Source organism: Bacillus rossius, chromosome 12 (assembly GCF_032445375.1).
Source record: "Bacillus rossius redtenbacheri isolate Brsri chromosome 12, Brsri_v3, whole genome shotgun sequence".
Classification (NCBI taxonomy): domain Eukaryota; kingdom Metazoa; phylum Arthropoda; class Insecta; order Phasmatodea; family Bacillidae; genus Bacillus; species Bacillus rossius.
This window is the reverse complement of record NC_086339.1, coordinates 19,856,306-19,882,812: the sequence shown is the minus strand read 5'-3', so window position 1 is coordinate 19,882,812 and position 26,507 is coordinate 19,856,306. Positions and strand designations below refer to the sequence as shown.

Here is a 26,507-nt window from a genome sequence, read left to right as displayed (position 1 = left end):
AAAGTTCACATAAGTTAAAAATTATTAAGATAAATAAAATATATTTGCATCAACTTCTGATGCATATTAGAATTTCGTGTTTTTTTCCCCTTAGATTTGCCCATTCCATCTGTTCATACCTACTTCAGGTTTGGATGGTCTGATAGTTGAAGACACTCCATCTCTTATTTGTTGATAGGCCTTCATGTAGAAAAAATTATATCAGAAAACTTAAGAGTTTTCTGTCACAGCAACATGTGTTGAAATACGCTGTATTATGTTTTTTTTTAAGTGGAAATATAATTTTTATTGACTATGAATGCTATCAATAACTATCTTCATTGAAATAAATAAGAAACCAAAAACCTTCAAAAATGTATATCTTCATAATATACACATTGTACACAAAACAGAAACATATAAACATATATGTATATTTAATTTTTGATGACTTATATTTGCATTTCATGCATGGGAGACCAGATGACTACCTATAGTTATTAAAGAAGATAAGTTAACCAATGTGATATATGGATCTTACTTAATAAGTCAGAACATTAGGAAATTGATTCCATGAAGTATTGTAAGCAGATGCATAAACATGTGTGGTTTTTTTACATCACATGAAAATTCCAATAACGAATAGATTGTGTTTCCTAATTGTAGCACGTACCCACTCTACCCCTATGAAAATCATTAGTTCTTTGTTTTCCATTTGGCATGATAACCAGGATTTGCAAATGTATATTACCAATTGACCAAACATAAGCGGTAGTATGTGTCAGAGACTTTTATTAAAAATATTATTCCAATTGGTTTTAACTTAAGAATAGGTATGTTATTCTCTAAAATTACATTTCTCTTCGTTTGGATCATTTTTTAAAGTCTTCAAAACAAAATATGTATTCTCGAGAAATTTCATACTGGAAGCGTATTTTTCTCTTACTATATCATGCCTCATTCGGAATGTGAAGTTGTGTGCTTCATAATCATAACATTGAGGGCGTACGGTGTTGAGATGGGAATATCGGTCGAGATTAATGGGCGCCACCACGTGAGTGGGCACGTGGACCCGGCTGGAAAACTCTTAACTCAGGGCGTTACGTGGCCCGTGTGCGGCGAGATATTAGCCCTCCTGACTTTTTACGTCACCTGTCCCTACCTAGGCCCGCTCTCAGCGTCGGGCACGCTCCTAATTATCGCAGTGGGCTCTTAGGGCGTCCCACACGCCGCTGACCAGGTTAAGGACCCACGTGGCCCCCCCAAACACAAGAACACGTAACTCAGTTAATTGGTTTTTATTTTACTCACGGTACACGTCCTTACACGATTCTCCGTTGATACAGCTTTAAACGCCCGAGGCACGAATTAGATTAGGTGAGGAGGCGAGCCACACACGTGGCCGCCTCAAGCCGTTACTTAATACACCGAAGAGATAAAAAACTCCGAAGAGTGAATAATTATTACTTAAGCAGTCCCTCCGACCGAGAGAGGCCCCGAGGATGAAAAGAGAAAGCGATTTGAATAAATTAATTTACAGAATTACTAATCGGTGAACCAACGGTGATATCCTCGGGGTGTCCGCAGAGACGTCCGCTCTCGGCCGGCTGAAGGAGACTGGGATGAGCTCATGGTTTGCAGGTGGCAACATGGCGCCCTTCGCGCCAAACACAATTACCGTTACAACTTTGCTGTAGCGTGCCCCGGGTTACTATTAGAAAATACATAAATCCTTTTACAATAATTATTAAATTACTTCCATGTCCAGACCGTCTGTAATAATTACTTATAAGCATAAAACAGGGTTCAAATGAGTTGCCTGCTAGTTCCTCCGTCGCCCGCTAGGGAGCGTCCTTGTTCGTGCTTGGACTTATTAAATACAAAAGATCATGAAGTTATTAATTAAAAGACACTCACATGCATAGCCATCGTTACACTGTTTTGGGGTGGAAAGAAAAAGGATTACAATATTAATTACTATCTATTAGGGGTGCGGCGCACTGCAGCTAAGCGCCCTCTTGCTGTAGTTCGTGGCGCGCAGTTTGAATCGCACACGGCTACGTACGTCACGACACAAATGCCGGGTAGGAAAGGGGGTGGGAAAGGGAACGGAGGATGATCAGGCTCGTGGGGCGAAGCCCCGGCTGACATCAACATATAACTTTAACCTAAATAGTGATCCTTTATTCACAATCCAAACAGACACTTTTCAGAATAAATAAAAATTTGAAATCCTGCTTGAGGTACCAATTAGAAGTAAAGCTGACTTGGAATAATTTGTACATCTTTGCATTAGTAATAATTTTGTTTCTTGGGTGTCCTGTTGACAAGCTCCAACAAATTTTAAAAATACAAATTATATAGCTTAGTCAAAAATCCTTCACTTGAGGAAAGATGATTAATAAAGTCCTACTAACGTGAATATAATTAAATCTACTCAATCGGATAAACTCTGTGTGTTTGCAGCGATCCCTAAACAAATGAAACCTCACATTGTTAAATATTAGGTATTCAAGGTCGTGTGTAAAAATTTTTCCATCGTCTTACTGTGGTCCAAGCTGCTGTGGTACGGTGCACTTGGAAATGCTCGGACCGCTCTAGTGATCCAACTGTTAAGTTAGACTATTTGTAAACATACCATCTTAAAGCTGAAAATATAAGAAAAAAGTTTATTGAGATAATTTTTATGTGGGTTCTTTCGTTTTTTTTAGTAACTAGTATTTTTTAAATAATACATCGAGATTTTTTTAACATGTTTGTGTACAAAATCATTTCTATAATATTTTCAATTTCTTTACCTAAAGTCTGTTGTAGTATGTAATTGCAAAATTCTATCATTACATGATTAGATGTTTACACATTTTAAAAAATTCTACAAAAAATTAAAATAAGTATCACCTCAAATTTACTCTCATAGCGATTAATTTGGAGGTGTGTTAAAAAGCTGGGGTAAATTGGTGCTCAAAGAACCAAAAATATCATATACAACACACACATTCACTAAAAAAAAATTTAAATAGGTATAATAAAATTAAAATTTAGATTCTGAATCATAACATTATTATAATCTAATTTTTGTTAGTTTCATTGTAGATATTTGATTAAAAAAATTTTTTATTGTTGCCAAATATACAAGAAATATTTTGGCATATTTAAAATTAATAAAAGAAATATAGAACAGTGAATATATTTCTTTTAAATTTTACCTTTGATTAAACCCACCACCAATTTGCCTCATCTTACACTACTGCACATACTCGTACGAAGTTATGACTAGCAGCCACTCTCAGCGGTTCGATGCTGAACTCTAACTGAATAGTTGACTGCATAGACGAAGGTGGGTCTATGAGACACTTGACGTTGATCTTGAACATAAATTTTTGTTACAGGCACTACTACCCTATAAAAAATTTCAGCTACTCTGAGTACTTTGAGTATTTAGAAAAAACTATTTCTATGTACAATTCTCTAGAGCTGAATTTTTTTTGTATAAGACCTTGTCTATGACGACCACTAGCTGTAGTAAATCCTACCTCTCCCAGACTCCTGATCCTGTTGTTGCTGATCTACTTTCTTGATACTAGCTGCAACTTGATCCTGTGGTTATCCAGAGATCCTTAGGAATATAACGTAGCTGAGACTGTTTTAAAAAAAGACAGAGATTTTTTAATGTCAGTACACATTACGGCCGCAGTTAAATCGGCCAATGAAAAAACATGTACTGCAATACAGAAAGTCTGTGGTTTCACCCAAAACAACTACGCCACATTAAAATATTTATTCCAAATACAGGAGTAACAGAAGGTTACAGTGGATTGAAAAATATTATCTTACCTGAAAACATTTTTTCAAAAAATATTCCTTAGGGGTGTTTATTTTTTGCGAAAAAGATTTCTACATAGCTGAGAGTTAAAACACTGCAGCATTGTCTGTGTTTTGGTGATAGGCTGAGTTTCATGTTTGCTGTCAGTACAAGAATTACAGCTATTCAGCGTGGAAGCAAAGACGTTCTGAATGGCCTGGTCAAATAAGACAATTGCTTCTCTCGCAGAAGGCCGTCAATCACAAGGAAGAAACAGCTGGCATGGGTATACCTTATTGAAGTCTGATTATTTCGCGAAAAATACCAGACTCTTATGATCATCAGGTCTTCTTATTCGATAACTGTGCGAGCGCCCCAAATTTTCATACATTTCATCGGAAAAAACATTAATATTGTTTCATGCAATATTAATACAGGATAAGTTGCATAAATACTATAATTTTGGTCATAACGTGAAACTTAAAAATATAAACTAACAATTAAAGTTTTACAGAGTACGGTCAAATATGTGATATTAGGTAAATAAATATTTCAGTGTTCAATACAATTCAAAGGAAATTGTAGATTTTGTGCAGTAATATAAATTATCTCCTACAAGGAAAGTTAATTTGGTTTTGTATCAATTTTCAGCACTAGGCTACTCCGAAAATATTGTATGAATTGATAATTCTTCAAAAAATAAGCTACAGTTAAACTGAACTGGTATGCTTGCTATCTCGCTGCCAACATGACAATGATTCCAATTGGCTATGTTAGTAGTTGAAAAATGTCTGTGATGTGCATGATTTTCAAAAACTGTCTCCCAAAACTGTATATGATTTATTTTATTTTTATTAAAAAAAATTATTAATATATTTTATTGTTCTTGTGTAAGATACCAGTTGTTGAAGCTATGATTCTGTAGGTAGTGAGTTGGTGCCCTAATAATATAAACTACCTTTCGCAGATATCTTTTTGTCATTTGCATTAGTAAATCATTCAGCATAGATCATTCATGAATAAAAATTATATGCATGCAATATCAGCTACTAACTTAATATTATTTAAGTCAGCAAATATATTAACAGTAGGCCTACTGTTCAGTTTATACTAGCATGAGAGGTACACGAGGATACAGCATAAAACAAAATTCAATTTCCTGCTGGGCTTCATCTTCAAAACACATCAACTTACAGTTACCAGTTACTTACAGTTACCAGTAACTTACAGTTACAGTTACTTATACCAGTTATGACGGTTGACCGTTAAAGTAATATATTCCCGCCACAATTTCATAGTGATAATCAGGGCATGTAGCGAGTAAACTCTAAACTTGTCTTAGAAATTTGTGCCTGACATCTAGCAGAGTAATGCTGAACTCACACAACATTTGTTCCTTTTCATGCACTATGCGAGTCAGTTAATTATAAGGTTAAAACTATAATCATTTAAAAATCCTGTACGTTATATAAACATTTACTTCCAAGAGTATTGTTCACAATACCAAATATATGTTGTGTGCAAAATAAAATCAGTGTACAGTGCTTAGAAATACGATATATTTAGTTTTTTAAAATTTCTTGGATTTATTTTACAAAGTAATAATTTTTTTGAGAAAATTTGTACCATATATTTACAAAATTCAGAGCTTTCTTTATGATTTCCTGGAAAAATTTTACCTTCAATACTATTCAAGAGATAGATAATTTTCCTTGTGCCTGCAAAACTATGGATCTTAGCCTTACGAAAACTATTTAAGAATATGCTGAGGGCGCATAAGTAGTTCTGTTTCCAGATTTTGCTTATAAACTGAGTTTTTAGAAGAGTGAGAAAACAGCTAAAAAGTGTTTCATCAGAATAGCTTTTATACCTGAAACACCCGAAAGCACTCAACAGACTTGCATTACACCTTTATCTTAATTTCTCCGCCATATAATGTTATGGATACTGCTAAAGTCCCGTAATTGCTCTATGCATGATGAGAAGTCCAGAGGCCTGTGCTTAGAAGCAATACCATACTAGAAGCACCTGCGAGCATAGTACCTATCATCCCGCCTCACTAATACAAATACACCCCTGACTAGGCGGACCCCTTAACTGAAATGAATTTAGGTGTGGCATGATCAAGCACATTTGATGATGACCATACGCTTTCACCGATATCCAACCATGCTCTTTCATGACTAAACACAATTGGCTATGACCACACCCAATCATGATCAGATAGATGAAGAATCTCGGGTGGTTCGTAAGAGAGACTACAGCTCATGGTCTTCGGTACACTAGATCTTATAAAAAAAGTTAATCCTTGGACAGTGATTCCAACCTCGCGATATCACAGTGTTTGTAAAATATATGAACCTAACCTGACCACTCAAAATAGTAAACTACGTACTTGAAGTATCGTAAAAACCTCTTATAGACTGCTTAGAAAACATGTCAGGAAATAAAAAAGGAATTTTAGATTTTTTTAAATAATACATTGGCCTATTCTTTAGAATTATCTACTGTAACACAGAAGAAAATGTTTACACATTCCAAAAAAAAATCATTTTGGTAACATTCTTCAAAAGTCAGATTTTTTGGGTCAAGTTCACAATGTGATATACCATGCATTACAGATGTTTTTTATTTGGTGGAAAGAAACTAGGGAAATTATATGATGTCATGGAAGTTGGCCTATGATAACAAACTATAATGGAGGAACAAAGGAAAATATAGTAGGTAATATTGGTTAGGTACAATGAAAGATTGGATATGATCATGAAAGTAAATATGAATGATAGTGTGAGTTTTGAGCAAAAAAATTGGTTGTGGTGCAAGTAAAGTGAAGTAATAAGTGGCATTTAAAATTTTGATATGTCTGTGATTATGTACGTATACAATAAGCATTTAGTAGGTAGTACAAATTAAAGAAAATGAGTGGTAAAAAGTGTAGTACATATACTGAGAGAAATGAACGTGTGTGTTTCTTTATATTGAATATTTTTAATGGTACGGTGTAGAGAATGAATGCATGGTTGTAATTGTAGTAAAGATGAGCAAAGTGTCGTTTTCTGTTTCGGAATGTTTATTGAATTTAATGGTGAAATGGCTCCATTTTTTGGTGTAAAATTAATATATACAAGAGTAATATTGACAGTAAATGATTACATCCATAAAGCTAGAAAATATATGAGGATTTTTTTTTTTTTTTTTTTTTTTTTTTTTTTTTTTTTTTTTTAACATTTTAGTGAATTTAGAAGTGTTATATGTGCATTTAGTTTGCTGTGTTAGGTAACTGGTGTGTTGTGTGTGTTTAATTTGCAATATTGGGTGAAATATTTTTCTTTTGTTAGGTTAATCATAAAATTAATCATGTAATGTAAAAAATCTCATTTTTGTAGGTTAGGTTAGTTTTGTACTCGTTGAAGAAGTAGCAACAAATCAAAAGGTTTGGTAAGGATAGTTCAGGTACATTTATGAGTTTGCATTGCCACGTGGTAGTGATATTATTAAGTCATTAACAAGGTAGCGCTGAAGTAATTACTACCTGTAAGTTCTTACAAGACAAGTGTGGAAATAGAATATTTTGGACGGGAAAGCTTTAAATGCTTGTTTTGCACAATAGTAGTTTTTTGAGGAATGGAATTATGATATGCAAAATAAGATAATTTTGGTATGGTGTTTTATACTAGATGGTAGGGCTGTCGTATATAATACAATAACTAAAAGTTAGTTGCATTAAGAAATGTGTTTTGGGGAAAACGAGCATGTGAATGTTCCCAGCCCAAAACGCTCATAGTAAATTGTAAGAGTTGCGGCTTTTCTGAAAAATTAATAAATTCCAAAAATCGTGTTTTTGTAAACTAAGGAAGTTCCTTCCTCTATTTACTGTGAAAACAGCATTTGAAAATTAGAACTGAATTCTGAGAAACTACCATTTATAGGTTCAATTAGCTAGCCTGTGCAGCAGCACGCCACGTTACCATACGGCCTTCACCACGTTGCACTTTAACAGCATAGCTGAGACTGTTTTAAACAAGAGATTGGCTTGATTGTTGTCACCAACCGTTTTCTTGATACAAGCTGCAACTTTATCATGTGGATTTCTAGAAATCCTTAGGAAAGCAGCCGAGACTGTTTTCAAAAAGATAGGAATTTTTAATATCAGTACACGTTACGGCCATGACCAAAAAGCCCTAATTGGTTTACCATTTCAAGAGAATACTGTTTAATATTTTTCCATATTCACTTAAAATGGAAAACCAATTAGGGTAGTCTTGGCTGTGATTGTAAAGTGTACAAAAATTAAAAATAACTTTTTTTTTATTTTTTTTAACAGTATCACTATATTCCGAAGGATCTAACACTGTTTTCGGGGTAAATAATGGAAGATGTGAAGTGTTGAAAAACGTTCCTTTCGAATTTCTATTACTTATTTTTACAGAAAAGCTGTGACACATGTCAGAATGTAGTGTGGTGTAATGGTGAGAGTGCTGCCATGTTGGTGATGTTATCATATTGTTATGGTATCGGGATCTAGACTATTACCGATATTTTATTAGTGACGTGATCAATACTGTTATGGTATTAGGATTTAGACAACTCCCGATATTTATTACTTTTTTTAATGATGCATCACCGCCCCTACCCCTTACCAACCAACCCACACACATACACACTCACTTCCAATAGGACTGCCACCACGTCTGTGGAATAATCATACTACAATAGTACTAAGCCTACGCAATATAAAGTTTTATATGATTTTTGATTTCAAAAAGCTTTGAAACTTTATTGTCTACAAAACGAAGTCCCGTTTTGTATTTTTCGCAAGCACATCTAACAACACAAGAAGCTGAGATTGTACTTAACATACTTAATCAGAAATTACAACTGCAACTCCAGTTGTTTCAGCTCACAAGCGGGTAAATATGTAGTTGAGCGGTATTTGCGAAAGAAAATGTCAAAAATCCGAAAATACCTTTATAAGATGTTTTTCAACTTCCCCTTTTCATTTAAAGCGGTGGAGGTAAGAAATTCCAAATACTTTAGGAGATATTGAATTTTTAAATTTCATCATATGTAGTTCAGCGGTATTTGCAAAAAAATATGTTAAAAATCTGAAAATACCTTTATTATATGCTCTTCAACTTCCTCTTTTCATTAAAAGCGGCGGAGATAAGAAATTCCAAATATTTTAGGAGATATCGCCGTTCTGATTTTGCTATACAAGACCTGTGTAATCATTCGACCGAAGCAATTTTATTTTATTGCCATGTGTTTGTGAATGCCTAATTAATGAAAATGGTTGATTAGGTCAGGTCAGTTACATTATAAATACTTTGAAACTAAGCATACATTAAAAATAATATGAATTAATTTCAATGGTTCTTTAGTTTTAAAGTATTTATAATGTAACTGACCTGACCTAACAAACCGGGACAAAGTATGAACAGTAACAACTTACGTAAAAATTTTTTGTTACTTATTACTTGCGCAACAATAACAAATAAGACTTTAAAATTAGAAACGTTAAAAACTCACCTAAGTTGGAGGCGGTAATTAAACATCGTTTTAAACAATAAATGAACTAAATAATCACGTATTGGTTCATTTGAATTCTGGCCTATCACGAACAATCACGTGACATCATTATCCAATAAAAAAAAAATAGATACTCGTAAACAAGAAACAATGTTAAACGCCACATGAATGCACTGGTATTGTGATGAAATTTAAAAATTCGATATCTCCTAAGTATTTGGAATTTCTTATCTCCGCCGATTTTAATGAAAAGAGGAAGTTGAAGAGCATATAATAAGGTATTTTCGGGTTTTTAACATTTTTTTTTCGCATATACCGCTCAACTACATATGATGAAATTTAAAAATTCGATATCTCCTAAAGTATTTGGAATTTCTTACCTCCGCCGCTTTTAATGAAAAGAGGAAGTTAAAGAGCATAGAATAAAAGTATTTTAAGATTTTTAATATTTTTTTTCGCAAATACCGCCCAACTACATATTTACCCACACGCGTATGTATTAGCTGTTCGATATTTCCGCTATACACACGGTCGTTTACAAAAAAAAATACTCGTCCGATTATTAAAGGACCAAACGCGCACATTGTATTCTGCATTCTAAATAATTAACTTGCCTCTCAATTTGTTCTAGAGAAAGAAGTTGAAATGTTAACTTCTTTAGGTATTCGACTTAACCTACCTTGGGGTATTTGCTTGCCATCGGCTCATCACTGTGTTATGAAACTAGGTATCGATTGTTAGAAAGTACATATATTGTTTAATACTTATGTTAAACCAGCCCAATATGATCAAAGAAGCCTTAGGACCGTTTCACAATGACACGTAAACATACACGAATCACGGAAACGAAGACGATCTCCCGGAACATTTCCCAAATGCCTCTGCTGCTTAGAGGTGGGTCGAAAAGTATCAACCTGATACTTTGGCACTGATACGCGCCTGTATCAGGAATGGCAAACGAGGACACTTGAAAAGTATCAGAGACTTTAGTATCAGTTCAGAATTCAGCTGGAACAACACCACGGCCAATGAATACAGTACCCGATAGCAGATGACGGTCACTTGGGCGGAGCTTGTGAAAGGGGAGGGAGCAGGAACGACGAATAAGGGATAAAGAAGGGAATGAATGTAGGGGAGGAAGCGCAGGGGAAGGCGTTGAAGCCTTGAAGGAGAGGCGCAAAGCGATATTGTTACAAGCAGGGCTGCCACTCATGGGTTTTTCCACCCAGATCTGGATTTTTCCAATGGTGTTTGGGTTTCTGGGTTTTTAAATAATGAATTCCAACAATTCTAGGTTTTTTATAATTTTAATTATTTTTATACCTAAAACAATAATAAAGGTAGTAGCTACTGTATCTGTTGCAATATCTGTTTGATAAATGCAAACAAGTCTATGTGTTTCACACACAAAAATACATATAAACACAAAACTAGTTTTCAAGAAGCTAAGTCGAATATTAAATTAGACACGTTCTTCAAAGAGGCTTGCAGAACACAAAACCAATGCAACAATTAACCTTCAAACCAATCTTGTAGAATCAGACTCTGAATAAAGACTAACGTACATGATGCAGTTTTATAAAAACAATTACCGGTTTAAAGGATGCAGTGATGGTGTTTGTTTTGTCATGTATATATTTGTAGGTTTTTTTATGATATGTACTGGTCCAAGAATTACTTATACAGCCATTTTGCTGCAGTGTAATTTTCTTGTATTGGTTGTATTTAACCGTTTTCAGTCTTGTAAGGTAATTAATTGTTTTATATTAAAACCAGTTATGTTTATATTTTTGAATTAGTACGCAAACATTTTCAACGATAGCATTTTAGACGCATCTGGGTTTTTTACCCATGTGTCTGGGTTTTTTTTGTAGGTTATCTAGGTTTTTCATGAATATCAGAGTGGCAGCCCTGGTTACAAGTCGTTTTGTTTATTCTCCTACTTCAAAGTACGCTCAGTGCGCAGTGCGTGCACCGTCTCGTTCAATAATAAAACTAATGAAAATTTAATATTAAAAAGTACATTAATACAAGATATAATATTTATATTTGTGCACCTAACAGCTATGAAAATGCAAATAAATTCTCAGTTGACACTAATAATAGATGTAATCAACATATGGACTTTCTTTTTTCGAAAACAATTAGTAACTAGTGTTTTTATACATTAAAAATGCACGATTTTATCAAAAATAAAAAATAAAAAACAGATAGGTACATTAGTGAGCATACTATATCAATGTTTACGTTTCAAATGTTTCTTCAGATTAGTCGATGATTTATAACTCAGTTTTTGTTTACACAAATTACAATTAGCAAACTCATTATTTTCCGTGAAAAAATTCCACACAAATGAAGTCTTTTTCGTGCACTTATCCATTCCTTATTTCACTATAAAGATACTAACTACAAAGCATGACAGCCCGCAACAATGTACATGGTGATACACGGCCAGGACGAACTGCAGTGAATGTTGAACTGATTGATACTGGCTGTATCAGGCGGGCATGAGAGTAACAGAGGTAGAGAATTACCGGGCGTGATAAATAATGTATCAGATTCTCCTTCCGGTCGCACGGTCTGCGTACGCGGAGCTTTGTTGCCTCCTGGGACCGTCTGATACAGAAGTATCAGAGACTTGTAGCTAGGTACATTACTGTATCAGTATCAGGTTGGGACTGATACCGAAAATTGCTGTCCCAACCCACCTCTACTGCTGCTTCAACAATGCACGGAAAAAGTAACAAATGGCAACCAATTAGATTGTTTTTCCCAGCCAGTAATGCCAACATAGGGGTACCCCCCCCCCCCCAAAAAAAAAGGGTTAAACCAGATGTAAAGTTTTTTTTATGAGGTACATTTATTTAGGGGTATTCTTTAAGAGGAATTTTCTAGTGGGTACATTATTTAAGAAATTTTTATGTGGTCGTGAAATTAAAGTGTATATCTTGAGAAAAAAAAAAGTGAAAAAAGAACAGCAACACAAGTGGCGCTGGTGGCTGAGTTTCGCACTACGAACAACAACTTGCTGGCCAAAAGAAACGAATTCCGTTTTCAAATTTACCGCTTTTACTGTTCGACGTTTTCACGTTGTCATGTTGATGTATCCGTTAGCATGTTGTCTTCTCGCGAGTTTTATTGTATTGCAAAGTAAGTCGATTACGTTTTTCTTGTATGGTGCCAAGGAATAAAAAACACGAATAATAACCAATCCGCAACTTCAAGGTTAGTAAACATGTATTCTTTAAACCGAAATTCAATTCGTATATACCTACCTATAAAGAATTGTAGATACTAAATGTTATTTTTCAAAATTATTATGCTCTGTTTGGGCAGAAAAATATGGAAATGTGGGAAGAATAAGGAAATGTCTTTATTGAAAGTGCAGCAGTATGTCGCGATAAAGTAAACTCGTCATTGTGAAGAAACTAAACATCCAAACTAAGTAATTTTATTTGGTTCTATTCCTTATTGCATATAGCCTCTAACTATTAAGTTTTTATTACCTCATTCAATATAATTCGGAAGAAAAAAATACACCACACAGTAATTTTAAGGTCTGACAGGTGATTTTGTACTATGTTCGTTATCAAAGGATATTTCTTTCCTGATGATACTAATCGTTGGTGGTCTTATGCTGGAATCACAATGCCCCGACGGCCCCGACACGACAGGCCCGACAAGTTCAATAGCCAATGAAATACAAGCTCGCTGTGACGTCAGCCCGACAAAATACGCACCCCGACGGCCCGCAAGGAATAGATTCTATTTCTAATTTCGTCGTGTCGGGGCCCGACAGAAAAGAAAACTGCAACGGAAAGGAAACAGCACAGAACTAAATTTAAAAAATATTTACCTACTTGGTAAATCTTTTTGCTGAAAAGTGAAATTTCGTTTTACGTGTGAGTGAATTGAAAAATTTGTAGCTTGTCTTAGTCTGATTGTATAAACATAAAACAGATATCATCGTGTTTATGGTTAAAGACGTTATTTTAGAATCCATCTTTTAATTTTTCGTTTCTTTTTAATTCTTCGCACAGCTAACATCAGGAGTATTTTTCCGTCCCTCACTGACATATCTTTATCTTGTTTCCTTGTAACTATAATAAACTACTTTTTGTTTTACAAATCAAATTAACCTTACTTTGTATCACAGACGACTAATTTTTTTTTGCACTTCAACTGTCAATAATAAATAAAAGAGCCTACTTTGTGTTTAGCGCTTTCTATAATGCATTTTAATTGAAGTATTTAGCTTGGCACGTTTTGCCGAAGGCCAAATTGAAAATCGTCGGGTTATTTTTGTCGTGGTATTGTGACCCTACGTTTTTTAATCTGTCGTGCTGAGATGCTGCACGACAGTTTGTCGGGCCTGTCGTGTCGGACCCGTCGGGGCATTGTGATTCCAGCTTTAGCCGTTCGCTCAGAATCGTCTCGTTTGTTTTCCGGTTCCGCGCGCGCTCGCACTTTCTCAATGGTAATTGCTTCAGAAAAAAAAACTGTCTCGAAAAATGCTCTTGGTTGTTAGCAAATTTTCTTAGGAATATATGCTTAGATAATCTACTTTTTTTTTGTATGTAGGCTTGTGTATATGTATGTACATATACGTATGTTAACTTTTATCCTATATTACCGATTTCAATTAAATTTGATACTATTTAAATTTTCTATACCTATTTGACTTTTGAATATTTGATCAAAATTAATTTACCTAACACCATAATTTTAAGTAAATTTAAGTAAGACAATTTTCGCAATAACTTGCTGAAGTATTCAGTGCTTCCAAAATATTTAACCAAAAAAAATGTGTCCGATTTCAATTTTGCTTCAAAAGAATTTCGCGATTAAATTATTACTGTCGACCTCAGGCATTTCTATAAAATATTGGGAATCTTCTATAATGATCGGGATTTCTCCAGTTTGGTGTTTGTGTGGAGCTGCGAGATGACCACCGGCCACCGAACAGCTACCACTGAACACCCGTTATTTAACGTATTGGATTGTATTCGAATGTACTAGGATAAACCGGTCAGCGAACAGCCACTATCGAACCACCGATCACCAAACACCCTTCAATGACTGTACTACAATGAGTGAGAATGCACTTGAATGTTCTCGAATGTACTATAACGAATTAGACCGGAATGAACTCCACAGATGTATCAAAAACTAATCCCAGCGAAGCAGGGTGTCCTCAGCTAGTATATAATAATCTCTTGATTAAATTTTCAAGAAATGTATTGTTATTCCATTACTGCATATTTCACTTGATCTCTAGTATAAAGCTCTCAATTAAACCTAAGCTGAATGTCTATCGTGCTGTTCTCTATTCGTCGATCAAAGTGAATGTGATTCGGAAGTACAGGAAACGTATTAGACAGCATGGTCGGACAACACGGTCAGACAGATCAGACAAACGCAACTGCGCTAATGTGACAGGACCTTAAACTATTCCTCCGTTTTTTAACCTGCAAAGTTTTTCTTTAGATTTTAGTTACCAGACTCTGCAAGCGTCCCTCTATAGGGGGTCGGACTCTTTGTCGCCTTTGTGGAAACCCAATTCTAGTTTGAAGTATAAAGATTTATTAAGATGAAAATAGTTACGTTTCTTGCTCTCTTTTTTTTTATTCGGCCAAGAACGCATTTAGAAATTAACCTAATTTAATTAACCATATTTTCGGTTGGACAGTGTGAAATTAAAGACGTACCGGTAGTTGAATGAATAACTGTCAGAATTCTAATCCAGAATTTTAAGATAAGCTGGAATACACTACCTTTAGATGACAGGTTTCCTACTCGAAGTGACATTATGTGATTATATGAAATAAGTGTGGGAGGGAAGTGTTTGCTATATATATATATATATATATATATATATATATATATATATATATATATAGAGCAATATAAGAAAATTGTAAGAGTAGGATTTTACGTCGCACAGTTAAGCATAAGAAAGTTTTAAGGAAGCCTTAAATTAAAGATAAGGCAATAACTTAAGATAAATGCATGTACACACACACACACACGCATATATATATATATATGTGTGTGTGTGTGTGTGTACATGCATTTATCTTAAGTTATTGCCTTATCTTTAATTTAAGGCTTCCTTAAAACTTTCTTATGCTTAACTGTGCGACGTAAAATCCTACTCTTACAATTTTCTTTTCTTCTTTTTTTTGCCTCCTTCATGAGTAAAAAATATATAACCATATACACAACGTTCTTACAAAATAAAACTGTGCAAAAAATTAATAAAATAATTTAATATGAATATACATTTTTTTTTAATTAACACACACAATAAATAAAACAATATATACAAATAACATATGATATAATTACTCATAAAATATTACGAAAAATAAGTTGTTTGAACTAATTTGTTAAAAATACCGACATTCAATTATTTTCAGTTACATTTTTTAGAATATTCACACACAAAATAATTGCATTTTTACTTTGGCATTTCAATATATAATTAAATACATATCTGGTAGGACATTTCTTGCCGTAAAATGTAAACAAGAGTAGATAGGTACTGTAGAAAGAGTTACGTAACAGTTATTGCACATTCCACAGGAATTCTACACATTTATAGTCATACATCTAAACTGTTTTTGAATTATTTCCCTAGATCTGATTATTTATGATGAATGGAAATGGTCCGTGGAATAAATTGACCCTAAAATAATGAATAGGTTTTCCAAACCATACAAGACTAAAATTTGTTCATTGTGTCTCAAATCTGGAGATGAATTTCCTTCCTTGGAACCCGATAAAAAACGCGGCGGCTGATTTGTAACATGTCTACAAAGTAAGTGTTTGCTTTTACTTCATTCATAGGGGTAAAAGATGCACAAAACAATTACATATATGAACATCTTAAAAGTTCATATTTCAATTAGAGTTGTTTAATTTGGAAAGTGGTGGATGTGACCAAGAAATATTCGTCTAAAAAAGACTTGAATGATACGGTAAATTCATATTAAGTATATCTTAACAATTAAAAAAAGTTACGACAGAGCAATGGTAGAAACATAAATTAATAAGTGTTTATTACCATGGGTGTAACTGTTGCATCAACTAGACATGCATGGTACTTTGAAGAATTGCATATATGTTTAGTCATTAAAAAATGTCTGTTTTAACTTGCAATAGTTTTAGATTAACTAGGTAAAAAATTGTATGTAGATCCATATAGAGTAAGTTTACTTGTTCTCCTATCTCTTCCTTGAATTCTTAGCCATTTAGAATACACTAATCAACGATTATTCAATATGTCCTAAAGCCATTGGATTAAAAGAGATAAATAATGTTTAACCATGATTCGACCATAAATTTTTACATTGCTAGGCCACGTTAGAACTAGCAGATTTTGTTAGAAAAGGACACGTGACCCAATATGTATTTCATATATTTATTAATTATGTCTTATGGTGGTATTATTAGGTATTTCGTATCTAAGAAATGACCGAATCACCAAATCACCAAGCTACCAAATCCCCCATATACTGAATGGTTTTAAACTTTAATACACGTTATTTAGTTTATGGTGACTTTATTTCAAGTAAATATTTTTGAATGATTTTATAATTGATGTATTATGTCGTAATTAATTGAAATGATTTAATTACAGTATTTAAAACCGTTATTTTATTGAAAGCCATTAATAATGTAATAGAATTATCGACATAAAATCATTTGAGGCATTTGGGTAGGATTAAACACTTTGATTACAAAATTACGTGTTATTAAAGCATGTACAGTATTTAAATCTATATTTAAAAAATGATAATTCACGACCACTTTGGTGTGTTTGATCGATTGCAAAACGCGGAATTGCACAAATTACGTTTCGGACTATTCCAGCAAGGTCCATAATTATTGCTTTTCGTCACAATTTCCTTCGAATCGAGCTATCATTACACAAATGAAAAATTTTTGCTTTTAAACGTGCGTCAGGTATTTAAGGGCGTAGTGTCCTAAATTATTTTGCTTATAATGTTTTTGGTAGTTGCACATTATTTTAAATAATATTCTTAATATAACTATATTCAATTGTTTATAGGAGGCTTTTTTGTACTAATAAAGTCCATATTTATGTTTTTATGTACTAAAATGCAGATTTTAATGTCAGTCCTATCAGGTAGGTACTGAAAGTATAAAATCATGTGGTATACAGTTTTGTATTAACCGTTCGTATGTAGATTTCGTCTTGAAGGTCTTTATTTTAAGCGTATCATTCATAAGTAAATAAAAAATAGGTGTTCAAAACCATATAAACCTGAGTTTTACAGTATATAAAAAAACAACAGTTTCTATTAATTTAATGAATTAATTACTAAAAATAAAGAGTTATAAGACGAAAGCTGCATACTGTTAATCCAAAACGTTATATGTTATTTTATGGTTGTAGTTTATGCTAGAGCTGGCATAAAAATTTGCTTTTATATATTATGAATTTAAATTTATTTAAAAACAAGTGACAAAAAAAACACGAAATAATTGAGGAAAAACAATTGAGGATAATATTCCCTCAAACACCCTGCGAAAGATTACCCCCGGAAAGTTGTAAACATTTCCGCGATTCCCGGCGTGACCGTTTTGTCCCCCCTCCTCTCTTTTCGTTCCCCTCCACCAAGCCATCATTCCCATCGTCAATGTTTCGCACGTGGCGCGCGCACGGCCGGGTTCGTAAACCACGCAACGAACTTCAAGACGCAAGTAACGCAATGCAAGTAGCAAGTATTTATTGTTCATCTTCCAACATTCTTGCGGTTTTTCAGCTTTCGTTTTCGACACGGCCACGTTTGAAAAATAAATAAGTGTTACGAAAAAAACTTTTAAAGACGCTGATGTCATGTGAAGTTATTATTTTTTTTTTAATTATTTATATATAATGTTTACACTTGTTAAACTTTCATACAGTTATCGAAAATAACTTTTTTTTCAAATTTAATTATTGACATTTTTTTTTTCGTGATATAAATTAACTATCAAAAGAAGCCCCTGGTAAAAAAAATATGGTCAATACTTTTTTTTTTTTTTTTTTTCGATTTTGGTGATTTTGGTGACGTCTGGCGACTGGCGTGCTTGATAGAAGACTGCGATTCTCTCGCGTTTTTTTTTTTTTTTTTTTTTTTTGGTCGTCGAGTCATTGACGTGGCGCTCCTCGGCGGCCTCGGCCCAGAATCGTCGTCGTCGGCGGCGGCGGCGGCGGCGGCGCGGGGCGGTCCCTAGAGCAGGCTCGCCAGGACGCTGCCCTCTGGCAGGACCCGCTGCGAGTCCTCGCACCGGTAGCGCGCCCCGCACGCCTCCGCCCCCTGCTCGCCGCCGCTGCGGTACGCCTCCGCGTACGAGGACAGGCGCTGCCTGAACCTCTGTGGCGTAACCTGTCTCGCCTTCTCCAGCAACCTGCGCAGCAGAACCGCGTCCGAGCAACACACTCTAACAAAAAAAAAATTGTACTTTTACAAGGGAAATTCTTGGAAACCCTGTTGCCAAGGATATTTCTCGCAAAACTACAAGGCAGAGCCTTGCAGAATCGCACATGGTACAAAGCTCTGCCTTGTAGTTTTGCAAGAAATATCCGTGGCAACAGGGTTTCCAAGAATTTCCCTTGTAAAAGTACAAATTTTTGCCGCAAATAGTTTGAGTTACTCGTAAAGCGTTTCCTGAATATATTTTCCAGTATTAACTGCGCATATAATGAGCATGATTCAAAAAAATATAGTCAACTAGTTGAATATTCGATTATCTTTTCCATGGTTTAAAAAAAATCATGATTGTATCAAACATCAATATTTAACATTTTTCGTAAGAGCGAAATATATATATATATATATATATATATTTATATTTATATATATATATATATAGACACAGTATTGTTTAAAAAAAATAGGTATTTCTTACGTGCAAAAATAACCATAGCAATGTGTTGTAAAAATTGCAGTAGTTTTCGTGTAGTAGATATTACAAATTATTTCGTAAAAGTAAGCTTACAAATAATCGTTTTCTGTGTAGTTTACGGGGCCAATTAAGCATGGTCAAGGTAGGTAAAAAGCACACTGAAAATTTTACTTACGATTTAGTAAACAAGTCATTTTCTAAATGAAAGATACGTAAAAAAAATAATAAGGTTATCGGCAAAATAAGGTATAATCTACCTAGTGGAAGAAAATTACTGATGTTATCTAAATTAATTTTACTTTCACAGAATAATTTAGCCAAAATTCACTTGAGCTTAATATATATTAATATGAAATAAATTATAAAATATAATTATGTTAAATAAAATAATATTTTAATCCATTAAATATTTTCGCAATTTCCTTGGTTCAGTTTATTAAATTATTTATAGGTTTAAAGTCCAAATTCAAATAATTTGTCTATGTGTAACATGTTTGTAAGTTATATATTAAATTCAATAAATATCAGGACATAAATATATGTTATTATTTTTACATTTATGGCATTAATTAAATCTGGTAGATTTTATCGGAAGCAAATAACTTCGTATGTATATATTATTTTTCAGCGCCTATCGTTGTACCTCTAGAATAAAACTTTGTAACTAAGGCATTTTCTGCTCTAGCTTAGGATATAATTTTAGAGATTCTGATCTACATTAAAAATAACTATTGTGCCAGTTAAGTACATCTAGTGTATCCACTTATCCTGTTCGTGATTATATACCCCGGATAGCTGTTTATGACGTAATGTCTAGGAAGTGCAGCTGCAGACACTTACCATAGCACAATTTCGTTGTACGTCGGGGATATCTGGCTCGCAGCCAACTTGCACCCCATTCTTTCGAGACACTGCTGAGACTCCACGACTCTTCTCGTGAGGAGAAGGAAGTCCTCTTGGTTGTCCGCCTCGCTCCAGCCCCTGAACGAGGAGAGGTCTAGTTCCACGTCCCGCCGCCGACGTCTCTTGCCGTTGGTTCCCAAGACAGGCACCGGCAGCAGCAGCAGCAGGGGCAGCAGCAGGGGCAGGAGGAGGGGGATGAGGAGCAGAGGCGCCAGGGGAAGCAGCAGCAGAGGAGCAAGCAGCAGCAGCAGAGGAATCAACGGGAGCAGCAGCAACGGCAGCAAGGAAGCTATGGTGAACACCTTGAACACTTTGATGGCTTTCAGAATCAGAAAAATCTTCAGAAATATCAGAGGGATCTTGATGGCTATCAGCAGGAGAATTTTCAAGAGACCGAAAGCTTTGATTTTGGCCAGTATAATTTTGGCCACGGCTAGAAGAGACAGTTTAGCGAACACACTCTTGTGGTAATCATGATGATGTGGGTAGTATGCTGGAGGAGGCAGGTAATGCTTGTGTACTGGAGGATGGTTGTGATGGTGAGGTTCGTAGTACGCTTCATGTTCATCTTCTGGGTGTGAGTAGTACTCTTCGGGTCCATAGTCATCATGATCAAACCCTACATCGTATCTGGAGCTTGCCTGGATTTCTTTCCCGCTCCCAAAAATGCCTGTTAAGAGATCATGAGCCTCTTTATCTTCTATTGTAGTTTCAGGCTTCATCCAGGTTGTTCTTCGTCTAACAGGCGACTGCAGTACTGTGCCTTTCTCTTGTTGGTTCATGCGTGTGAAACCAGAAGCACCACTTTGTTTATTCGGATTAAAATATTCTGTTTCTTTGTCAGAATCATAACTTGGATTTTTTCTATCATTTTGATAAGAAGCAGAATTCAAAGCGCTTGCGTAGCTGTCTACTGACTTATCAGCGTTTCGACCATAAATTACTTGTTGGAATTTCCTCCCATGATTTTTGTTCGTGTCAGCGAGAGTGTCTAATTTGGATGTGCCGAGAAGTAGCGTTGATAAACGGGTATAAGTTTCAGTGGTCGTCGGTACTGTGACGGAGTCTGATTTTCTTTGGACATGTTGCGATGAATTGCCGCCATGTTCAACGGAAGATGAAATCCAGTTTGAAGGTTCCATGACGTAGAGCATCTTTCTGGATTCTTGCGAAATGGAATGAGGCTGGAAGTCATTTGCCATCCTTTCCTCTCGATTGTTTTGAATGGGTTGCGATGTTTCGGTGGTGTTTGTGTTGGCATCTGATGAGCTTGCCACTGCTATGATCACTCGGATGAAAACTGCAACAGCCAGTGCACTCGCCGCAGCCATTATCTGTAGAAAGAAAAAAAAATGCAATTGAGTGTATTCCTCCAGATAAATTTTTAAAACAAATGAAACATAATGCATTGTACCGAAAACATAAATCTCTGTTATACATAGATTATATTTTTAACCCCATAATATGATTTATTTTATGTTGGATGTTTACTTTAAAACAGTTCTCTTCGTAGCTTTCAAGCGACTATATCTCTTTGATTTATGTATCCAGGGCCAAACTCTGACGATTTTAATTTTTTTCCTAACATAACTTTAAACTATAGTGTAATGATGTGTGAGATGAGTTGAGGTCATGCAGGCAGTCATTACTGAAAAACGAAAGTTCGTAATATATCAAAGCTTAATAAACGACAATATTTTTTACAGCACATTATTTAGTGGAAATTATCCACTCCTATAAATTCTATTTTTCTATTTCCATATTCTTCCCGCAAAGTATAGCTATTGATGTTAATAGTTTTTGAAACTATTTTACACTGCTAGTTTCTATTTTACGTATTTTGAATTTCTTGTCTATAAATTTCATAACCTAAATGCTCAGTGGGTTAAAGGCTATTTTATTTTTAATATTTCGAGCAAAATGTTACCATTTATACGTGTTACATATATATTGACTACAAAAAATTTCCATAAAATAATCTCACAAACATTTAAACAGTTAAGATATGTTTAATAATGATTGAGTATTCCGTTTCCTGCACAGTAATAAAAATTTTAACATTATAAATATTTATTTTGTAAAAGTTACAATAAAAATGCTGTAAATTCTACATCACAGCCGTGGGGCACGCACACACACACACACGCACACACACAAATAAATATATATATATATATATATGACACTATGTTAAATACGATATAGACATTGTATTGTTATTTGTTGTGTTTGTCGCCATCTAAAATTGCTTGTGACGTAAGCAATATCTTTTACTAAAACAAGCCAAATGTTTTCAATATTTCCTGCAGATATTACAAACTAGCGGTGGGCTAAACATTTTAATTTTGAATAACATGTTTAACTATTCCGGTTCTTGAGTGACACTAGGTTACTGTACCAAAAAAAAAAGTGTTAACTCTATTGTTACTATTTTCGTAATTGTACTAAAGACCCATGTTTATATTTTTGTAATGTTACAAATATTTTGACTATTACAAAAAAATACTGAAATTCCAATACCAATATATGTTTTCTTTTTCTTGTTACTGCGTCCCTACGCAGTTCGGTGCCCGGATCTGGCAGTTGGACTATGAAACATGCAACTTCTATGATGATTTGCGGTAAACCCTGTCGCGGTATATCCCGAATAAGCACCTGTTCTGAGCAGAATTACCAAATAGATGCCTTAAATTTCCTACCGCACATAATGTCAAATGGTGTTTATTGCTCCTGTATTGCAGTCAACTTGCGGACAGGAACGTCATGCGTATCACATATCCGCACAGGCGTTAACCGTGAAACAAAAGATAATTTATTAGCAATAGGTACAATTTTATATTAGAATTGTAAGTAATAAATATTAAAACCAAAGTTAAAGTAAAAATATAATTTGCGCCATTTAAATGTCACATTTATGGTGGTTTTCTGCTCCGTGGAATGCAAAGGTACCTTTAGAAGGAAAAGATAGTCTGATAAAGTGTGTTGTTCAAGAAAGTTAAGAATCTTTATATTTCAAAACAAGCCGACATAAACGTTCAAACACAACTGCAAGTGAAAATCACCCAAGAATATGTTTGCATGAATTACTAATTATATTATCAATTTTGTTGCCCTCAAAGAACTTCATGAAGACGTTTTATTCATGCTTGATCGAAACTCTATTTTCTCAATACAAATAGGTTCTTTCCGTTCCGATCAACAACAAAAAAAAAAACAGAAAGTTCGCCTAAAAACTAGGACTTTTTCGGACGGGTGGCGACCAGCAACCTTTCCGGAGGGAGCAGGGTCGAGTCCCGGGGCTCCACTCGTCGGGCGAGTTGGCCCGAACCACGTCACCTTCGTGCGCCGCGGCACCGTAACCCCAATAAATCCTGCATGCACCTGTGTATATTTGTTTAGTTTAAAAAAAAAACATGTTTTGGAATTGATCACACGCTTTTCTTTTCCACGGTAAGATTTTTTAGCAATACTCTTAAATTTTCGCGAGCAAGGCCGCGGGGTCTAAGCTATAGTGTTTGGGTGAACGCGTATGTGGGTAGCTTGTTCACCTTCTCTCACTGAAACAAATACTTCAAGCATTATTATTATTATTATTTATATTATTTGATTCTCAGTGCGCCTCGCGGTGAAAGATGTTGGGAAGTGCCTTCGGGATGTTTGCGGACTGGCGTCTTTGCGCCAAGGCCGAACAAGATGAATTTAAAAAAAAAAAAAAACAATTTTAAAGACCGAAATATAGAAGCCTTGGAAATTCCGCTCCGGGGCGGGAAACGCGAACGCGAGCGGCCGGGCACAATGGGTCCTCGCTTTTTGTGGGTCACGGCAAGAGTCGGGCTCCGGGTCGGAGCAAGAAGCGACCTGCAGCCGCGTTTATTTGAGTCCGCCAACCGACTTGCTGGCTTCTAGGTCGAGGCCGCTGCCTGCGAGGAGACGAGGGGCGGGCCCCGCTGCAGCGAGACAAGGGCGGCTCCGGGAACACTCCTCGCGAGGGGCTATCCGCGAAGAACAAGGACAACTTGCTAAACACGACGTCAGATGAGTCAGAGATAGGCTTGCCATTTTTTTTTTACAAATTCGTGGGCTCGAATACAGAATACCTCGATGGCTTCATACGCCATTTTATGAAGGAAAAGTTTAACAAATTAATTTTAAGTATCTCGGTAAGCATAAATATACCCTCCCAAAACAAAAGAGAAAAAAAAATAATTAAAAATGTCTCGAAAATCCAGCTCGTGAAACTTTGCTCGCGAGCCAGACTCGGGTAGCTTTGACCACGTGTGATACGAACATATCCCGAACTTAGCTCGTAAATTTCAGTGTTCTAAATGAGCTCGTCGAAGCAAGCAGCTGCAGTGATCGTCCTGGGCCAATTTTGAAGGGGGGGGGGATTATAATAGTAAAGTTTGAGCTATGAAGTGGTTGCAAAATGGTAATAAAAAAATAAACATACACACTTTTATCAGTTACACACTAAAAAGTTCATAAATTGTAGTTTTAAAATACGCATTCTTGTCAGTAACGGACTAAAAAGTGATTAATGTTCTAGCAGACATTGAAGAGTTCCACTATTCCACCTCCTGGCTCCATCATCATATCTGTTCGAAGGTACCTAATCATTGTATTGTCATCCGGATTACATACAGTGTTTCAAATCGATACGACAGTTAGAAGTAGGTTGAAATCTACTTCCAATATATGTTTACATATGTAGTTACAATCGAAGCTAATGAAAGCGTGTTAAGAAGAACAAGAAGACAGTTCTCTCGACTACAAATTCTAGTTTGGAATGACTGACAGAAAAACTTGCAGTATAGACTCCGTTCATTTTAAAACAAGACACTGCTTGTAACTTGCCAAGGAACTGGTAATTGACTAAATCCGTCTACAACTGTTGTCGGCGAAGGCCGGAAGTTGTTTATTTCCATTACAAAAAAAAAGACAGAGGAAAGATTTGTGTTTTTGCAGGCATTTTCTTTCGTCTGTAACCGTTCGTACTTGCTTCGTCTGTCCTCTTCAACGCTCTACTAATCATCCCAGTACACCAGCGGATGAACTGGTCCATCGTAGCTATCCATTCTCAAGTGAGAGCAGATGCGGCAACCAAAAGACCCCCTTGTGGTTTACACATTTTTCTGCCTTTTAGTTTTCAAAATTTTACCTTCTTTAGAGAATAGCACATTATTCTATAAAATGACAATTCAGAAGTGACTGGCTGCTACAAAATATTTTCCCTTGTGAATTAATTGGCGTTTAGTATTTAATTCAATTTAAATTTTTGGAATGAATATTATATCTGAAATAACACTGTCATTAATATACACCGTGTAAACTTAGATTATTTTGTTTTTGTAAAACCTAATTTTTGTTGATTAATGAATGATATACTAAAATATAGAGTTTGAAGACAAAGGCTACACACGAACTTTTAATCCAAAACTGAATGCCAATTCAGTATGTACGTGCTACAATTGACATGAAAATGTGCCTTTAAGTTCGTAAAAAACATTAAATAAGGACCTTTTTAGTAGAAAGCACCTTTTATAAACAAATTATGATATTTTTTAATTATTGAAAATCAAATGAAAAAAACATGAAATGTTAGAAGCAAAATAATTTAGGTGCGTTGAGATTGCAATTTTAATATGAAACGGAAATGTAACGAAATGCGTGCACACCACACAACGGAATTTTGGGTTTGAAATAGCCTATTTCCAAAATCCGCCTATAGCTATATTTAGGCTGTGTCCGAATTCAAGTGCGTAGTTGTGTATTTGTGACCTTGCGTACTTTAATTGCCATGTTGCGTACTTGACCAATTCGGAAAGGTTTGATGTTTGGCCGCTTCAAATGGTATTTATCCAACTGAACAGCTTGTTTACATTATATTTCAACAAATAAATTTTACTAGAAAGACAGCGTTTAACTTAAATTAGTGACTTTTAACACTTAATTAGTGTCACAAATTTACAGCAAGTTACTTATCATATCTACCTTTGTTTCGTGATTACGATCGGTATGCATGCTCATGCATTTGTTGAAACTCCCTTATAAACATTTTTTAAATATTTAATTTTTTTATTCACTTGATTACCATAAATAAAATATAGTAAGAAAATTGGTATTACAAGAATGAAATTACTAGAGTGTTGTATCAAATACATAACCCACAAAACTTCATTCTTCCGAATGGTGACGTATCTTTAACTCGGAGGCCGCGAGAAGGAACACCGCCGTCGTTTACTCGCACACTTCCAGCTCGGACAGCCGTTGTGATGTCACTTCAGGGAACAAGCACATATAGGTAGGGACCGCAAAAAATTCGCGGATTCAATGACCTCTAGGATAGCTTCCATTATCCTCTGCGCTTCTCAAGTAA

At 35.1% G+C, this 26,507-nt stretch overlaps 1 protein-coding gene and 1 long non-coding RNA gene across 2 annotated transcripts in view; both read right to left on the bottom strand.

Annotated features, from left to right (window-relative positions):
- The window catches only part of LOC134537667 (uncharacterized), a 35,981-nt gene extending 25,611 nt beyond the window's left edge, over nucleotides 1–10,370 (bottom strand). The window contains exon 1 of the long non-coding RNA XR_010076023.1: nucleotides 9,990–10,370. This is a non-coding gene — a long non-coding RNA (uncharacterized LOC134537667). The remainder of the gene's footprint in view (nucleotides 1–9,989) is intronic.
- Nucleotides 10,371–18,436: 8,066 nt separating this feature from the next.
- Nucleotides 18,437–26,507, bottom strand: part of LOC134537184 (uncharacterized) — a 29,130-nt gene continuing 21,059 nt past the window's right edge. Inside the window, exons 2-3 of the mRNA XM_063377446.1 lie at nucleotides 20,069–21,465; nucleotides 18,437–18,730 (exon numbers count right to left, since the gene is read on the bottom strand). Coding sequence (XP_063233516.1) covers nucleotides 18,553–18,730; nucleotides 20,069–21,462 — 1,572 coding nt within the window. The 5' untranslated portion in view covers nucleotides 21,463–21,465 and the 3' untranslated portion in view covers nucleotides 18,437–18,552. The remainder of the gene's footprint in view (nucleotides 18,731–20,068; nucleotides 21,466–26,507) is intronic.